Raw genomic sequence first — 19372 nt, 5'->3', positions numbered from 1 at the left:
CTTAATTATTCCATCTGTACTGATTAATAAACCTACAAACATCAGTTAATCTCAATTTAATAGTACCGATTAATAAACCTATAAATATCAGTTAATCTCAAATTAATAGTAAAAAGGATATTGTGTATAATTTTATTTATATCAGAAGGCTGTTATTTAAAAATAGCATCATTTCTCTCCATTTAAATAAAATAAACTATCGCATCAAAAGTTATTCTCTTACAAACGGCCAATCCACTCCTTCCTTTTAATTCTCGTCACAAATCAAATCAATTTATTTTCCTTTACTTTCTTATAATAAATCGATTCATATTACATTTTTATAAAATAATGGTCTCCTAGAGAAAGAACAATAAAAAAAATTATATATTTAATCGTTTTAATACCATTTAAGTATAGTCGGCAAAATTTGATTTTAACAGTTAATTTGTGTATTAAAACTATTCATGCAATAAAGTTATGTCTTAGCATATCAAATCTATCCCAAATCAACCGATATCGGCTCATTTTATTAATATTGGCTCTCTTATTACCTTTTAAGTATTAACAATAAAAAACTATTAGTTCGCATCATTCTAATTATAAATAACTTTATAATTTTTTATCTTTTTAAATTGTTACAATAACCATGTCACTCGAATAAAATAGCGTTTTATCTCTTTATCTCAACATAACATAATAAATATTTTTATAATTTATTATATTTTTAATTACTTCTATTTTTTAATGGTGGAACAATAACGAGAGATAATTGATAAAAAAAAATACTTTATTTAAAACTTTCTAGTTCATAGTAAATAATAATTGCAACTACGTAGAAAAATAATTTTACGTAGTTTTTTTATTATAAAAGATAAATTTCTAATTTAAAAAAAAATGTTTGTAGATATATTTTTAATATACATGGAGAGAGGGAGATGCATTTAAATAAAATTATAAATAGAACTACAAAAGAAAATTTTATTCAATAAACACAAATACATACAATTGCAATGGATATTTGATAAATACAATTTCACGAATTCAACTTCCTCAGTTTTTTACGTTCTCTCCTAGGTGTGTTTCTCTGAAGAAGAGATGGACAAAACCATGAACTTAACAAAAACTAAATCAAAGAATCGTTCAAAAATTAAAAAAAAAAAAAAACGAAATCAAGGAAGATCATTCTCGTAATCGGTGGTGTTCAGAGATGATTTCTCACCAGTTCACCATCTTGCAGTTCAAACGAACTTGGCCTTGATTTCCAGTCAACGTTTTTATATTCCCCATCTTAATCATAGAGTTGGCAAAATCTTTCCAGAAAGCTCGTGGATTATAGCTATAAATATTCACAAGCTCATCAGTAGAGCCGCCATTGAAGAGCTCTTGATCAGAATGAAGAAGCCCTCTCTTCTTTCTCAAGTTGGTGAAGTATGCAATGTCAAAGCGTGCAGGTGTTGGGTCTAGAGGTGCAAGATTTGTATTACCTCCATCGGGTGGACAAGTTGCTCTTCGTTTTTGTGCAAAATATGGATCAATATTAGTTTCATTGTAGATCCTCTTCTTGAAAGCACCGCACTGTGAGAAACCTAAAGTATGAGCACCAGATAGAACAACAAGGTCTTTCTCGTCAAGACCTTGCTTCTTGAAGCCATTAATGAGCACTGGAAGGTCTGCAAATGGTGATGGGAGGTCAGTTTCTGCTGCAATTCTGCTAGCTGTGGTTGAGTCTCTCCTCCCCAGTTGCACCTTCCATGTTGGGCCACCAAGCTGCGCATATTCAAATGAAAAAAGAAAATCAAAACAACAATAATGGACGAGATAATTTGCATGCATAAAGCTAGATATATACCGCAACAACAGAATCACGGGCTGCAACTGCTAATATATCTGCGCAAGAGACCACTGCACCGCCGCAGGCTTTGTCGACCTCATACTTAATTTGATCAATAACTTCAAATCCTCTCGCAGAATTTGCATTAGGGATGGCATTTTTTTCACTATCAATGGTGGGAGAAGGATCCAAAAGAATTGAAGCATCACATCCCTATACAACAAAATCCCAATTCAATTCACATGAGAAGGATTAAAAAAACTAATTACTAAGAGAATTTTTCTCAAGTATCTCACTGTACATACATTAACAAAACAGTCATGGAAGTGCAGACGCAATAAAGAAGCACCCATGCGTCGTTCTCTGGAGACTGCATCTTCAACAACTCGTTTGATAGTTTGTAAAGCATTGGGACAAACTCTATCATAAAAAGAGGGAGATAGTGTAGAAGAAGAAGCTGTTGCAGCGAGGACCAAAAAAAGGTAACCATAAAGAAAAAAGTTGCTACGTGAAGCCATTTGGTTAATTTTGTGAACTTAGTATGGTGAATATTAGAAAGCTAATGGGTTGTGTGTAGATCTTGGGCATGGAGATATGGGTATTTATAGATATGAAGAACATATGTAAACTGGAGGTTGACTTGGGCAAGGGAAGGGAATGAGTAGTGGCGACTGTTTTGATTTGGTCTTGTACAGTTGTGTAGCTATTTTATTTATTTCGTTGAAATTCAATTATTTTTTTTAATAAATTTACTGATTAATTCGTCTGAATCTATAATAATCTAAATGCGTATTTTCATGGGTTTAACTCGTTATTTAAAAAAAATAATTATTTAAATTAAATTCATGTAAATCGGTAGTATATAAATATATAATGAGATTTCATAAAATTTTATATATTTAAGCTATAAATCTATGTAGATTCAGTTTATTTTAAGTTTATTTTTTTTTTTAATTTTTTATAATTTTATATATAAAAGAAAATCTATACGCGTAATTAACTGGAAAACATAATTAAGACTTCTCAACTTAAAGTTAGTACTTATTAAAAAAATTAGATTTATGTTGTTAATGAATTTAAGGCATATGGGCAGCTTATGGGGAATAAGTCCATTTATGCTGACGTTTTGATGAATTGACATGGTCGTTCATGTAGAGGATCTCAGTAATTTACATTAACCGGAATTTTATGAGAGAGGCAATTAATATATTAATTATTCCTAAACCTGTTGGCGGTGGATGGATCCATCTCCATTGCCGTCACAGTTAATAACTTAGCTTAATTATTAAGAGATCTTAATTAAAAATTAGAAATATTGGCATGAAAAAAAATCAAAGGTTTTAGCAATTTAATTAAAATCTTTAGTTCTAATAACCACGATATAAATTTTTAAAAGCTTTGAGGATTTTACCTAATATTTAAAAATTGAAATTTGAAAAAAGTATATATATATTTTGACATTGTATAACACAATGTATTTTTTTTTATTTATAAGACTCACATGTTGTATGAGATAATATTCTTTTAATTACGATCATTAATATAAAAAAATATTTGTATTATTTTATAAATTAATTTAAAATTTTAATTTTTAGTATGATAAGCTAAATTTTTGAACGTTTTGATAATTTATTTTTAATATAAAAATATTGATGTAATTTCTTAAATTAATTTCTTAAGCTCTAATTATTTAATCATAAATGAGTTATTTATCATTATCTAGTTTATTTTTAATTACATTAAAAAATTACGGATATAAAATATATTTCGAAATCTAACATATAATAATAATTTTTATTATTTTTTTTTTTTTTGTAATTGAGTTCATTTCTATTTCTTTTTTTGGAAACAATTAATCTTGTATCGTTTTTTTTTTTTAAAGTATACGTGATATATTGGAGCAATTTTCCTGTTAGAACAGAACATGTCCTACATGAGAAAATCACGAAACATTGAAAAAAAAGTGGAATTTATCAAACCTTTCAGAGTTGACTTCATCAAGCTTGCTACCGATGTCTTCCAGACAACTGTTTTGTCTAAATAACCATAGAAAAGAGAGGAAATCGAAGAATACCTACCCCTCACTTAAAAATGCAGGTACAACGATAAAAACAAGGCGTAAAGCTCTTAATTAGTACGTAAGAAAGAGTTTCATGTAATTGCTCATTTTCCAATCAAAAAGCAACTAAAATCTTATCGAGACAAGATGAGATATGGGTCTCTACATGAGAAAAGATAAAACAAATTGTCCGCTCATCGGTCTTGTAGGAAAATTAATCAATGATTGTTCGCTCAAAAGGCAGAGCCACCATCATGGTTTTTGAAATATTATGGGGAAAGTTTCAACGGTGTTGGGCCTGATGGATTCTTATCAAGAGAATAATTTCGGTAAATTAGCATAAGAGAACAAAGCCCAGAATGCAAGGTTTCTCATTATCAATTTTTGTACTGGTTCGATTCAATTTTGGAGGGCTTTTGCCTACTTAACGCTTAAAAAAAAATATATCATATAAGAATTTAAGGGAAATATTTCCAAATCGATTTAAGCCAAGTTATAAACACACTTTATAAATAAAGCAACATTCAAAAAGTTCTCAAAAAAATATTTAAAAGCTTATTGTGGCTTTAAGCTGTGAAAAAATAATTTAAAAAGCTTATCGCTGCATAATAAATTTGATACAAATTAATAAATTATTTTTATAAAATTTATATATTTTTTAAATATATTATAATGAGCAGATGTATAAATAAAAATAAAATATAAATATTTAAATAAAATTATTTATATTAAGAAAATATTTTATAGAATATTGCTATAATATGTGGAACAATTTAATTTTTAAAATTTTATTATGTTAAGAGAATAGTTATTTCATCAAAATTTATTATTGAACCATAGTAATTTAGGTGTTTAAATTTTATTTTTTATAATAATTTAGTTTTTATATTTAAAAATTATATAAATTTTATAAAAACAATTATTCCCTTAACAGAATTAAAAAATATTTAATATAAACCTATAATAAAAAATATATTTTTATATAAATTAAAAATTACTTTGTTATATGTTTATCCACTTTTTTTATTATACATATTAAGAAAAGATGTTTTTTTTATTAATTTTTTAATTGTAACCATTTTATAGACATTAAATTTTATTAAATAGTAAGAGATGTTTTGAAAGATTTTTTTAAAAATAAAATAAAATAAAATAAGATTATAATATTTAATTTATATATTATTATAATATAGAAAAAGTAAATACAAATTTTGAGATAACTAAATAAAGAAAGATAAAAAAAATTATGAAATAAAAGGAATATTAAATTTGGAAGTCAACGATTCAGATATACATATTAGAGAAAATATTTAATATAAATTAAAAATTAAAAAATTTAAGATTTAAAGATTTTGAGTTTATATAGTAGAGGAAATAAAATATCTTGATATATGTTAAAATTAAGAAAATTAGTAAAGATTCAGAGTTTACTTTTTTTTTTATATGATTAAGATTAATTTAAGAGAATAAATATTTTATTAATAAAATAAATTTTAAAAATTAAATTAATTGTTATTTAAAAAATATAAATTAAATTGTAAATTTTATTAAAATTTAAAAATTATAATGTAAATTAACTTTTAATATTTAATATATATATATTTATGAGTTTAGTTTAATGATAAATATATCTAAATAAATTTAAGAAGTCTAAAATTTTACTCGTTCAATTTTCAATTATCATTAAAAAAAATGAATACTTAATACATATATACATACTGCACCTATAAGGTGGAGTAAGCTATAAACTTTATCTTTTAATTTATTTTTTCAAATACCCATCCAATGAAGTTTGGTATATAAATTTTTTTATTTTTTTTAATTTTAACACATTTTATAGGTACAGTAAAACTTACTAAGTTATAAAGTATGGTAAATTTTAAATTCATTCGGATCTAGAAAATATTTTTTTTTCAAATTAAGAATTATTGATGTTTTAGATTAATTGATTTTGAAAAGCCAAAACTTTGAACGATTTAACGATTTAATCTTACCGTTTCAATTTTAATAAATTAATGTAAAATTAAATTTTTTATAAATATTTTATTTTAATTTAATTTAAAATTCTATTCCAGAGAGTGTTATCGCTGACTTGACATGATAGATGATATTTTATAAAATGAAATGCTATTTTGACACATGTGCAATAATTACTTTTTAACACAGAGCAAATTGATAATTTTCATTTTTCATTATTAGAAAACCTTAAATTAAAATATCCTATTGGTAAATTCCATTTTGTTAACGACCACCGCTAAAACCTTTCTTCATATCACTGCCACCACTCACAACCCTTTACCCTTTTTTATTTTATTTTATAAGTTAATTCTTAAATATTATCATCAGTAATAAATCATTCAATATGTTTTAAAACCTATTAAAACCTCATTATAATTTTTTTCATTAATACAATAATGTTTCCGTTTTTAATGATTATAATTTTTTTTCATCAATAAAATAATATTTTTATCTTCATTAAAAATAGCTAAAGAAAAGAATGAAGGAGAAAATTTTTAAAATTTAATTTTATATTCAAATAAAATTTTTTATTTAATTCTTAAATATTACTATTATTAACAAATCAACAAATCAGTTCTTACATTTTTAAAATTTTATTTAACTTATATTTATTAAAATATTTTTATTATTTTTTTCCATTAATAAAATAGTCACTATCTTTTCTCATATCTATTAAAATATTTTTATTATTTTTTTCCATCAACGATATAATTTATTCCTACATTTTTAAAAATCTATTAAAACGTTCTTATTTTCTCTCGTATCTATTGAAACATCTTATTATTTTTTTCCATCAATAAAATAGTTTTTATTCTTTTTCACATCTTTTAAAATATTCTTAACATTTTTTTCCGTTAACGAAATAGTCTATCTTCCTCCTCCTTCTCAAAAACAGAAAAAAAATAATGAAGAAGAAAATGTAGATGAAGAAACAGAAGAAAAATGAGATAATTTTATTTTTTACTGTATTTTTAATAGTAAAAATAAATGAAATGACTATTTTATTAACGAAGAGAAAAGATAAAAACGTTTTAATAAATTTTAAAAAATGTAGAGACTGATTTATTAATAATAGTAATATTTATGGATTAAATTATAAATTTTTTTAATTATTTTACTTCTCCTCATGTTTATCAAGACTCTCAAAGCATGCAAACCCCAAGGCTATATCGTTTTTTGTACTATAACAATCAATGGAGAAAAGAACAGAAAATGGAGCATATAGGTTCATAGGAGTTTGTTGGGGTTGAGCGAGAAGAATCCCAACGCAACACTTTTGTCTTCATCTTCCACGCAGTTTTCTGCTTTGGATATGCTCTCTCTTTCCCTTCTTTTTTTTTTTTTTTTTTTTATATATATATATTTAAATATTATTTGGTCAAACAGCAGCAGGACTTTTTTTATTATGAGAACAAATATTCGAGCCATCCAAGAGAAAGGAAAGACGGTGAGAAAGAGAATGGTTAAGAAGTATGGGAAATAAGAAATTATTAATATGCCCTTATCATTGCTTATTTGTCAAAATAGAATTATTTTTAATATTTAAAAATTTATGACATAATTTTTTAAATAGAATTTCAAATTAAGATAAAATGTTTATAAAAATTTTAATTTTAAACTAATTTATTAAAATTGAACTATTAAGATTAAATTATTAAACGGCGTAAAAAATTTAATTTTTTAAGATCAATTCACCTTTTATTTATTGTTGTTGGGTAATTTTTATTCAGTGTGATCCAATTTAATTTATTCTTTCTTTTCAATAATAAATGAATAAAACTCTAGTAAGATAATTCTGATATAATTTCAATCTAGGTTTTGCAAAGCTGATTTAGTTATATTTATGTTTGATTCCCTGTTAGTCCAATTTGATTTGACTGAACGTATTTGCCATGATTAAATTCTTAACCACGAACCAATTTCGAGTCAAAATTGGTAGTTTTCATATGAGGAACCTATCATACTCTATGATAATTTAATTTAATTTAATTTAATTTAATTTTTTTAAATAATATATATATATATTTGAAATAAAAGAAACAATAAATATGAATTAAATTGATTTGAAAGAGATGATTTGAAATAAAGGAAATAATAAATATAGATTAAATTGATTTGAAAGAGACGATACGAGATAATTCGAGCTTATAAATTATAATATGCTATATAACAAGTACTTAATTCTAATTTCGGTCTAATTTTAAGATATGAGTTTAATTGAAAAATGATCTAAAATTAATTTTTTTTGTTCCATTATAGTTTCGATTTGATTTTGATATGTATTCGATGTAATTCAATTATTAAATTTTCATTTACTTTGTTTTTTAAAAGAGTTCAAATTGAATTAAAATGTAAATTATATTACTGGTTAGAATTTGGTTTGATTTAAGTGGAGAGACTAGTCGATTTTCTCTAAAAAAAATTAATTTAATTTAGATTTATAAAATATTTGTGTATAAAATTAAATGTTATTAAAAAAAATAAATCAAGAACTATTATTATTTATAAATAATTTCTTATTTTATTAATTTACCATTCCATATTAAATATTATACAAATAATTGCTTCATAATTATGTAAAGTACTGAAGAAAAACACATTATTCCTATGAAAGATGATAATACAAAACAAAACTTAATCAGTAAATCCCACTTAACACCAATGAAAACAAGAAACATTAAAGGAAAAACAAAACAAAACAAAACAAAATAAGGAATACATTAATAAGAACTGAAACATAGTATGCTTCGTAAGACTCAATTGGCTTTCCTACAGTTGGCCCTGATCTGGCCACTTGTGCCTGTAAGTGGACTAAGATTTCCCATCTTCACCATCGCATTGGCAAAATCTGTACTGAATAATTTTGGATTGGAGCTATAAGCTCTGACTTGAGAGTCTGTAGAACCTCCATTAAAGAGCTGTTGATCAGAGTGGAGGAGTCCCTTTTGGCTTAACAAATTCTTGAAATAAGCATTATCAAAAGCCTTTGGAGTAGTGATATCAAAAGGAGCAAGATTATCGTCTCCTCCAGAGCTAGGACATTTAGCTTTTAGCGACGTTGCAAAGGAAGCATCTATGTTGGTTTCATTGTAAATCCTGCTGCGAAATACTGTGCATCTCGCTTGCCCAATTGTATGAGCTCCTGCAACAACAATATTCAAGAAAAAAACAAAAAACTCGTTATTTTTCAAATATTTGATGGTTTTTTGGCTAGATGTTCTGAGATTCACACACCTGAGAGAGCCACCATTTCTTTAGTAGTGAAACCTTTGCCGGAGAAATCAGAGATGAGAACACTAAGATCTGAAAATGGAGAAGGTATGTTGGTAGATGCAGCACTAAAGCTTGCTGTGGCTGAATCTCTTCTGCCTAATTGAACCGTCCAAGTAAGCCCACCCAACTGAAAGAAATCCAAGAATTATGTCAGCCATAACCTTGGAAGTCAAACAACAAGTCGTTATGGTAATTTAAGTTCTTACAGCAACAACAGAGTCTCTAGCAGCAACGGCTAGGATGTCTGCGCAGGAAACCACTCCAGGGCATGAACTCTCCAACTGGGACTTAATTGAATCAACAACTTCAAATCCCCTTAGAGAATTATTATTAGGGGGTGCTGTCTTCTCTCCTGACGCTCCATCCAACAGCACTGATGCATCACATCCCTGCTCATATTATTTTATTTTATTATTTTTTTAAATAAATATAAGCTCAGATACGATATAATTCAACACAATTATGCATGACTAAATATATGAGTTCACACTTCTGATTGACATGTATAAGACTATAATGTCTTAGTTTCGTTATGCAATCTAATTAAAGTGATTACGAATGCTTCTTTGTGGTTGTCTTGATCGTGTGATTCCCATTAGATCATTTTCAACACAATTGAAAAGAAGGCTGAAGTTGAAGGAGACGTGATAATAAAACCATGCAAAAGGACAAAAGATTCATGTTTGTACGTAATAATGGAAAGGAGAGATTATTAGCAGAAATCATATAATGGAAGAAAGTCAATAATGTCGGCATCATTGTGTTCCTATACCAGACGGCAGTTTGTTAATCTTTCTTTTTGGCTTCTGGGATTTTCAAATCATAATAATAAGTTTAATTAGGCTGTAATCAAAGTCAAAATTACTGGTAATGAAATATTTTTTTCTCTTAATCACATATAGAATCAAATTATATATAATGATATTTTAGATGCACCAAAAATTCCATGAAAGCATGCATAGCTGAGTTGTGAAATTTAACAAACAGACTTCAATAAGATCAGAAAATATCAGTCTTCTTCCAATCCACAATCATATTGAAGCAAAGTCTTGAAAAGGTCCTTCCCAATGGATAGGAAAAAAAATATATTGAAAATTTTTTTCAGCCCTTTGGCAAAAGTTTCAGCCCGCTATGTATAGTTGATGAATCATAAAAACTATTGAAATTTTTACTGAAACCAGCGAAACCTGGCTACAGAAGAGAAAATGGAGTATTCTGAGAAACACCAACCATGCATATATCAAACTAACACTTCGAAATATTTCAGAAATGGGATTTTAGAGTTTGTTCTTAATCTCTTATTACATGCATCACATGCATCACATGCAACAATGTGCAAGATAAATGAAGAAATGGTGATAAGTAAAAGAGACTTGCATTAACGAAGCAGTCATGAAAATGAAGACGAAGCAATGATGCCCCCATACGAGCCTCACTGGATACAGCAGAGTTCACAGCTGATTTAATGGTGGAGAGGGCAGTAGGGCATGTTGTTGAATAGAAATTAGAAGATAACTGAGAAGAGGCGATTCCAACAAGAAAACAAAATGACCCTATGAGGAATTTAAAGGTTGTGAGAATAGGAGAGGAAGAATAGAAGGAAGCCATATCTAATGATTTTTCTGTAATGAGGAAGAAATCAATATTGATCTGCTCGGTTTGCTTGGCTATGGTGCCCTATTTATAAAAGCTCCTCCTTGACTATTTTTATTTTTATTGATTGGTCGAGTCAATGCTCCAAAATATTATTTAGGGAACAAAATTATCTAAGGAAGAGGGACGCTGGTAGTTTATTCCTCTTTTCGTTTATATTGTGTCAGACCAAATATACTAGGGTGATTATTGCGTTAGGTGGAATTAAATCAAATCGATAAACGATTTAATTCACTCAAAAGTTAATTTAAGAATAAAAGTGACTAAAATTTTTATAGAAAATACATTACTCTTATTACTCTCATCTCAAACTAATATGAAATTTATTATAGACCGATTACGATAAATAAAGTATTGACTCTAATGTTTAAAAAGTATTTCATATTTATAATTTAATCTTAATAGTACTGATATTTATAATTCAATCTTAATAGTACTGATAAGAAGAAAAACAATTTTTGACATCCTATCTCATATTATGAGAATAAATATATAATTAAATCTTAATTATTTATTTTATAAATAATTTTTATTACATTATTTAATAAATAATTTTTATTACCCATATTATATCTTAGTCAATATAAATAATATTAAAATAAAATTATTGCATCGGTATATCACATGTGACAAAAAAAATCTATATTTAAGATGTAATGAAAAAACATAAACGTGACGGATGCTATAATATCTTAGTTTAATTATTCTCGACTTAAAGCCTATTTGGCATTAAATTTAAAAGTTATAAAAGTATTCATTTTAGAAATTATTAAAAAAATAGTTTGAGAAAAATTATTTTATTATTTTAATATTTCTATAATTAAATTATGTAAAAAATAATTTAGATTATTTTTTAACAATTTTTTAAATAGTATTTTTTAAAAAATATTTTTTTAAACAAGAGTTCAGTAATGTCAAATAAGCTCTTAGTGGTTTAGTGTCAAAAAGTTATTTTATCCATTCAACTCAATAATTAATATCAAAACCATTGTGAATTAAAAAATTATTGAGTTAATGAATTAAAAAAAAAAAAGAAGACAAACCATGGCTAACCAACATTATTTTAGTATTTCGAATGAAATCATTATCTTAATAATATTAAAGTAATATTTTGACAACAGTATAAAATTATTATAAAAAAATAATTTTAATTATATATAATAATATATTTTAATAAATAACATATTTTATATTTAATTATATTATAATTTTAACAATAATTAGGTGGGAAACCACTAGACAATTACAAAGACAAAGAAGTCCAAATTAAAAGTTGTTGCTTTTTTCAATTAGTTTGTTTGGTCACACTTTCTATAGCATTTCTTAATTTGTAATATATAGGAGCAATGGCATGATCCACTTACTATGACAGATGATTGACTTTCTTAATTTAGAACAAACTATAATAATAAATTAAAAAGTATACGCCGAAATTTCAAATTAAATATGGATAATTAATTGAATTGCCTAATTCATAGATAATAGTTAATCAAACTATTGAAACCAGTCAACCAATTAACTTATTTAAATCTTGATTAGGGAAACTATTCATTTTATTAGCACTAATAATTTTGTATAAAAATTAGTCTTTGGATGAAAATCGAAATTCATTAAGTACCTTAGAATCTAAATTGTCATATCAGAAGAAAGATTATATATAAAAACTAATCAAATATTAATTAACAAAATTAATAAAAATATAATTAATCTTCAAGTGAAAATATTATCGATAAATAAATCGATTTTAAGTTTAATACGAAAAAGTGTCTAATATTTTATGAGTAATGCATTATTTTTTTTAAGTTAATATAAAATTTAGTGGTATTTATTTCGTATATAAATTCGATTATCGATCTCATTTGATTTTAAAAGAAATACCGAATTACTCCTTATAATACCTAATAATCAGGATTGTTGAAAATTTTTAATAAATTGTGAAACGTACGTTAATTTTGACATTTGATTAAAGCGTCGGAGCAAGTCATGATGAACGCGGCTAAGCAAGCAAAGCGACCCCACACGCTTGCTTAAAGCAAGAACCTACTGATCCTGACGTGCATGAGCATGATCGATTAAAGATTCCTTTTTCTCATATGGTCTCTTACATTGACTCGTGCATCCTATATGAAACCACATTGACTCGTGCATCGTATATCAAAACATATAATAATCATCTAAATTAAAGTCATCAACTATTACGACAAAATAGAGATATACAATAAAGATTTAATAAATTAATATACGATTATAGAAGTCTCACTCATGATAAAAAAGAGTATAATAATATAACACTCAATACTTCATTAAAATTTGAGTGTGAAGCGGAGTATATAATTATAGGATCCATTATTCACTAGTCAGTATCTATTGGATTTCTAGGAATTTCGATAATTAACTCTATCTTGTTACAATATAAAAGCAAGTAAATAAAAAGAGTTCAAAGTATGTATTTTTGCACATTTATTCTAAACTCAAAGCAAATTTATTACATTCGTCAATTCTAACAATTTACAAACTTGAGTATTGGAGTGACTAGTCATAGACACCAATCACTTCATTCTTTCTCTTTTGCAAATTGACCAAACGCACGAGTTGTTGCTAAGTCTACTGCGGACAAGGGAGCTATCATCTCTTCCATCCCTAGTAGTGGACAAAATACTCTATTCATGGTTAATGAGACGGAGCTTAACAACCTAAATAATTAGCAGATGTTCCAATACATTAAAAAGTTGCAGACAACTCTTGAGCAATAAAAGGCTCGGGATTATTTATGGCTCCTAAAATAAGGAAGGAGGCTTCCTTTGAGACTCCGAGAACTTGGACGGAAGCAATTCAAACACAGTCTAAGGAAAGGTCAAGCTGGAGGATGAGGAATCGTCAGATGAGACTCTAAAAGACGTCAATTAAAAATTGATTCATACTGCACAAAGGTACTAGAAGGAGTAAGAGAAGAATTATGGCATGAACGATGTCTTGCCCTTGTCGGAGGAAATCCTTACAAAAACCTTCCCTACCAAATTTAAGCTATCAAGTTTGGATAAATATGATGGAACAGTAGACCCCAGAAGCTACCCAATAATTTTAGAACAACGATACAACTTCAAGATATCACTGATTTTATACTGTACCGAGTGTTCCCATCCACACTCACAAGTTTGACTCAGAAATGGTATCAACATCTGAGTTCAGGTTCTATTCAAAGTTTTACTTAGTTTGCTATAATGTTTAAATATAGATTTATTACTTACATACTTCTTAAAAATCTCTCCTCTGACTTGCGGAAGATCCGCTAAGAAGAGTGATCAAGCATAATTTAGCCACATTTTTATTATGTTTATCATTGCTTATTTACACATTTTTTAGCTTAATTTATGGTTTTTACCTTGTTTTTACAGAAAAGGAAGAAATTGGAAAAATGGAGAAAAAGTGCAGAAAATGACAGAAAAGTGATTGGGTCAGTGATTTGCCCAAATCACTGCCCAAATCAAACTGGAGCAGAAAACTGGGATTAACTCACAGACAGTGATTGGGGCAACGATATGGGCAAATCACTGCCCAGATCAAGCTGAAGCAGAAACCTGGAGGCAACAGACAGAAAAGTGATTGGGTCAGTGATTTGCCCAAATCACTCGTAAAAACTGATCAAATCACTAGCAGAGATAGCACAAACTTGCAGAAAGTGATTGGACCAGTGATTTGCCCAAATCACTGCCCCGATCACAATGACAGCAGAAAATACAGCAGAGCAGAAAATTGTTCAGGAAACCGAATTTTGAGTTTTCAGAAGTCCAAATCCAACTCAATCACTACCAAAACAATTCCAAGAGCCACAGAAGAGTTTCTCACTTAAGGAATTCCAGTTGCAATTAAATTCAACATCAAAAGAGGAATCACAAGCCAAATTAAAAAGGGATTTCAAAACCCTAGAAGGAGGGAATTCTTCAGCTATAAAAGAGCAACCTCCAAACCAGCAAAGGGGCATATTCTGATCATCTCTCAGCTTCAGAAACTCTCCAGAAATGCAGCAATCTCTTCTTTCTTTTTTTCTTTTGTGATTTTGTCCACCATGAGTGGCTAAACACTTTCCTTTCTAGTTGAAGTTGGAAAATTCAGATTTGTGATGAATTGGGAGATTTAAATCTCCATTGTTAAACTTCTATTTATTTTCAATATTTATGCAATTTGATCTTTCTATAATTGTTGCTTTGCTTTTAGAATCAATTTAGGCCTATTGCTTTTAATTGCTTGAGTAACAATTGTTTGAATAATTTAAGTCCGTAATTGCTTATATTATTTGAACACAAATTTAATCAAGTTGCATGATCTAAACTCGACCACGCGGTTGGCAAGGTTAGAATTAGGTTTCTCTAAGTCTTAATGCAGTTAACAGTTGTTCGATGCCAAAGGCCCCAAGGACGTTCCTTGGCAACTTGTTAACTAGTGTTTGATTAGCGAACGTTTCCTAATCAAATTAGAACTAAGGAGGAATTTGGATTGTGAGAAGCGTCTTCCACATCCTAAACTAATTTATTGAGATAAATAGGAGTATTAAAGAATCAATGATCAATTCTAAACAATCTGAAATAGATCCATACTTCAACTAGAAGCTTTTCTCTTATTGATTTACTCATCTTTAAATTATTTGCTTTCTATTGTTAATTAGCTTTAGTACATCTTCAAAACAAAACCCCCCTCTTTTTATTTATTTGTTATTTATTTGTCCAAGTCATTTTTAGGAAAGTCCATAGTGTCAATTCCCTGTGGTTCGACCCTATTGCCACTATCTGCAAATTTATTTATTGATTGATAATAGGTTTATTTTTTACGGTTTCGACAATCGCTTATCAAAAATTGGCGCCGTTGCCGGATAATTGATTTAAACTAACGTATTTTCCTTTTGTGACCAGGGCTGATCGTAAAGAAGCTCTTCTTTACGATCCTGAAATTGAACGCATTGCCAAGACCTTACAAGCATGGCTACGGTAAGTATGTCTTTTCTCTCTTCTCAAATTTCTGAACTAACCTCTATGGTGAGAAATTATGGTATAGGTCAAGCCCAACAACTTCAACAAGCACATGCAGGATTCTATGGACAGCCAAGACATAATCCCTACCTTGACACATACAATTCAGGTTGGGGAGACAATATGAGCTATGGCTATACAAGGACAGACCACTACCATGACTACCAAAGAGATCTGCAATACAATCCATGTTGGGGGGACAATCCGAATTATGGCTATGCAAGGGCTGACTACTACCAAAACTATCAAGCCCAAGCAACACCTCAAAACTCCAATATGGAACTTGAAGAGATGGTAAGGAAATTGGAAATTTGTGGGAAAATTCTCTAACAGCAAGTGGATCAAGCGGTCAATTCAATGAACGCGCACATATTAAGAAGAGAGGAAGAGCTTCAAGATCTATGGGACGATGACGAAGAAACAGATCAAGCTGCTGAGTCTGCTGCACAAATCACCACTACACTTGAAGCTGAACTAGATACCCGATTCCAGGTTACTGCAAAATTTTCTGCACCAGCAAATTCACCCAATGCCACACCTGCCACTGCTGAAATTGCACCGGCAATTGCTGAACCTGCTGTCTAAAAATCAGCAAGTGCTGAATCTGCCACCATTGCATCCCTTGTTGCTGTCCAAACACCAGCAACCTCAAAAATTGACACAACTGAACCAGAAGATGTTGCACTTACTGAACCAGCAACATACACCACTGAATCAGCCACTATTGCATCCCCTGCTGTTGTCCAAAATCTTGAGCAACAAGTGAGCCAAATGGCCACTTCAATGAGCAAATTTGGGTCTCAAGGGAAGCTACCCTCCCAAACTGAGATAAATCCAAGACAAAATGCTAGTGCCATCACATTGAGGAGTGGAAAAGAGCTACAAGACAGCAAGGCTAAAAAATTGCAAAAACAGGCAATGGAAGAAATTCTGCCAGAAAGTGATCAGGGCAGTGATTTGCCCAATTCACTAGTAGAAACTGACCCGATCGCTGGGCAAACTGAGCTGTCCAGCAGTGATTTGCCCAAATCACCAAAGAAGGCAGAGAGTGATCTGCCCAAATCAACAGACCAGGCAGAATCCAGTCAAAGGCAGAAACAGCAACTTATGGAGAAATTCAAGGTACCTCCTCCCTTCCCAAAGAGATTTGCAAGATCCCAAAAGGAGAAAGAGGAAAAAGAGATATTGGAGACACTTCGTAAAGTGGAAATCAACATACCCCTACTTGATGCTATCAAACAAATACCAAGGTATGCTAAATTTCTCAAAGAGCTATGCACCAATAGGAGGAAACTTGCTGAACATAAAAAGGTAAGTGTGGGGGAGTGTGTCTCAGCTGTCATTCAAAGGAAACTTCCCACCAAATGCAAGGATAGAGGAATGTTTGCCATTTCATGCAAAATAGGCAACATAGGAATAAAGAAGGCCATGTGTGACCTTGGAGCTTCAATAAATGTCATGCCTCTTTCTATTTTTAACTTGTTGAATGCAGGTACACTCAAGGGCACCAGCATTATGATCCAATTGGCTGATCGATCTGTTGTCTACCCCAAGAGAGTGCTAGAAGATGTGTTGGTGCAAGTGGACCAATTAGTCTTTCCTTTCCAGCAGATTTTTATGTTATTGACATGAAGGAAGACAAGGGCAAAATCATCTCTGATATCCTACTTGGAAGACCATTCTTAAGTACAGCAAGAACTAAAATTGATGTGCATGATGGCACATTGACTATGGAGTTTGAAGGGGAAGTTATCAAATTTAATGTTTATGATGCCATGAAATTCCCCAATGATGTTTCTCCTGTTTATGGCCTTGATGTTATTGATGATTTAAGTCAAAAAATTTTTGATTTTGATCAAGAAAATTTACTTTATGATGGTCTTTGCAGGAAAGGAGAAGTGGACAGCAACATCACTGAAGCAGAAAAAACAGCAGACTGCTGTAACTTGCTGGATGTGGGTGATTTGCCCAGTGATTTGCCCAGATCACCAGATAATCTGCTCAAATCACAGACCAAATCACTGGAGCAGACAGACTTGACAGACAGTGATTTGCCCAGATCACCAGATAATCTGCCCAAATCACAGCCCAAATCAGACAGCAAACAGCAGAAATCAGCACAAACAGCTACTGCACCAGAACTGAAACCATTGCCCAGCCACCTCAAATATGCCTACTTGGGAGCTGGAAATTCACTTCCAGCAATTATTTCTAACCAGCCCAGCCAAGAAGAAAAGGAAAAGCTCCTAGATGTGTTGAGGAAGCACAAGAAAGCAATTGGGTGGACCTTGGAGGACATAAAAGGCACCTCTAGACCATTCGGTGGAGGCTCAAGACAGGATGCAGCACATGGAAAGCATGTTGCAGCTGCTGGTTCAACACTTTCTGCCCACAGACCAGCCACGACAGTGATTTGACCAGTGATTTGCCCAAATCACTTGGTCCAATCACCCACATCCCAGGCAGTCCCTTTCCTTCTCCTTATTAATTTTTTTCATATTTATGTTTAAACATTGAGGACAATGTTTGGGATAGGTGTGGGGGTATTTACTGCTGGGTTATATTTTTGCATTGATTACATTATATTTTTGCTTTCTTTTTTGTTTCATTTTGCATCTTTTTGCCCCATAAACACACACCAAAATTTTTTCTTTTTTCACACATTTTTTTTTCTTCACACACACACACAGAATTTTGACTTAGCTTTTGCTCTACTCAGCATAGATAACAAGGTTAAAAGAGCTTCCTATCTCATGACCCCATTGATTATCCAACCCTTTAAACCTAAATTGAACCATGCACAGTGTGTAGCCTTTACTTAGGAAGTTTTTCTTCTTGAATTGAGTTCTTGAAACTGCTGTGGCCAATAGGAAAGGAAAATAAAATACATGCAATAAAAGTTAGTGTAATTCTCTTTGAGTTGATTTGCCCAAATTGATATAAAAATGAAAAAGAAAAAGAAAAACTCAGCAAATCAAAAAGCACAACCTGTTCCTATGATCTAAGGCTATGAACTGAGCTAATAGTCACTTGGACAAGTGACCAACTGAGTAACCGGAGGTGTATTACCCATGTGCACCGTCGCGTAAAAAGGTTGGTGACTTTTCAAGCATAAAAATAAAGTTTCGATGGTCTAAGATTATGAACAGAGCTAGTAGCCACTTGGACAAGTGACCAACTGAGTAACCGGGGGTGTATCACCCATATGCACCATCGCGTAAAAAGGTTGGTAATTTTTTCAGGCAAGGATGAAAAGTGCTGGTAATTAAAAATGCTTAAAATAGGGCAAGTCACTCTTAAGGGATTGCATTAAACCTAATATAAAAGAATAAGCATGATCAAATCAAAAACTTTCCCTTGGCCATGGTGAGTGATAGAAAACAAGGAAAGAAGGGGACAACCTTAGTACATGCATCCTACACTGTAGTGTTTCAAATTAGGAGTCTAGGGGGCTGATTAAGTGGTATTTAGGCTCAAAAGAAAAAGGAGTTTGATTGACTAAGTTATTTGTTGCTTGAGGACAAGCAAAAA

The 19372-nt window shown here is 30.0% G+C and overlaps 2 protein-coding genes across 2 annotated transcripts; both read right to left on the bottom strand.

The window, feature by feature from the left end:
* Window positions 1-952: 952 nt before the first annotated feature.
* LOC110623575 (cationic peroxidase 1) lies at window positions 953-2371 on the bottom strand. Its single transcript, XM_021768570.2, has 3 exons — window positions 2119-2371; window positions 1832-2026; window positions 953-1749 (listed from the first exon to the last, which is right to left on the bottom strand). Exons 1-3 carry the CDS (start codon window positions 2329-2331, stop codon window positions 1198-1200), a joined length of 960 nt encoding a protein of 319 aa, XP_021624262.1. The 5' UTR covers window positions 2332-2371; the 3' UTR covers window positions 953-1197.
* A 6097-nt stretch (window positions 2372-8468) lies between these two features.
* LOC110622284 (cationic peroxidase 1) lies at window positions 8469-10819 on the bottom strand. Its single transcript, XM_021766749.2, has 4 exons — window positions 10542-10819; window positions 9371-9553; window positions 9126-9291; window positions 8469-9033 (listed from the first exon to the last, which is right to left on the bottom strand). Exons 1-4 carry the CDS (start codon window positions 10770-10772, stop codon window positions 8648-8650), a joined length of 966 nt encoding a protein of 321 aa, XP_021622441.1. The 5' UTR covers window positions 10773-10819; the 3' UTR covers window positions 8469-8647.
* Window positions 10820-19372: the final 8553 nt, after the last annotated feature.

The sequence above is a fragment of the Manihot esculenta genome, chromosome 9 (assembly GCF_001659605.2).
Source record: "Manihot esculenta cultivar AM560-2 chromosome 9, M.esculenta_v8, whole genome shotgun sequence".
NCBI lineage: Eukaryota > Viridiplantae > Streptophyta > Magnoliopsida > Malpighiales > Euphorbiaceae > Manihot > Manihot esculenta.
This window is presented reverse-complemented; position numbering and strand designations above follow the sequence as displayed.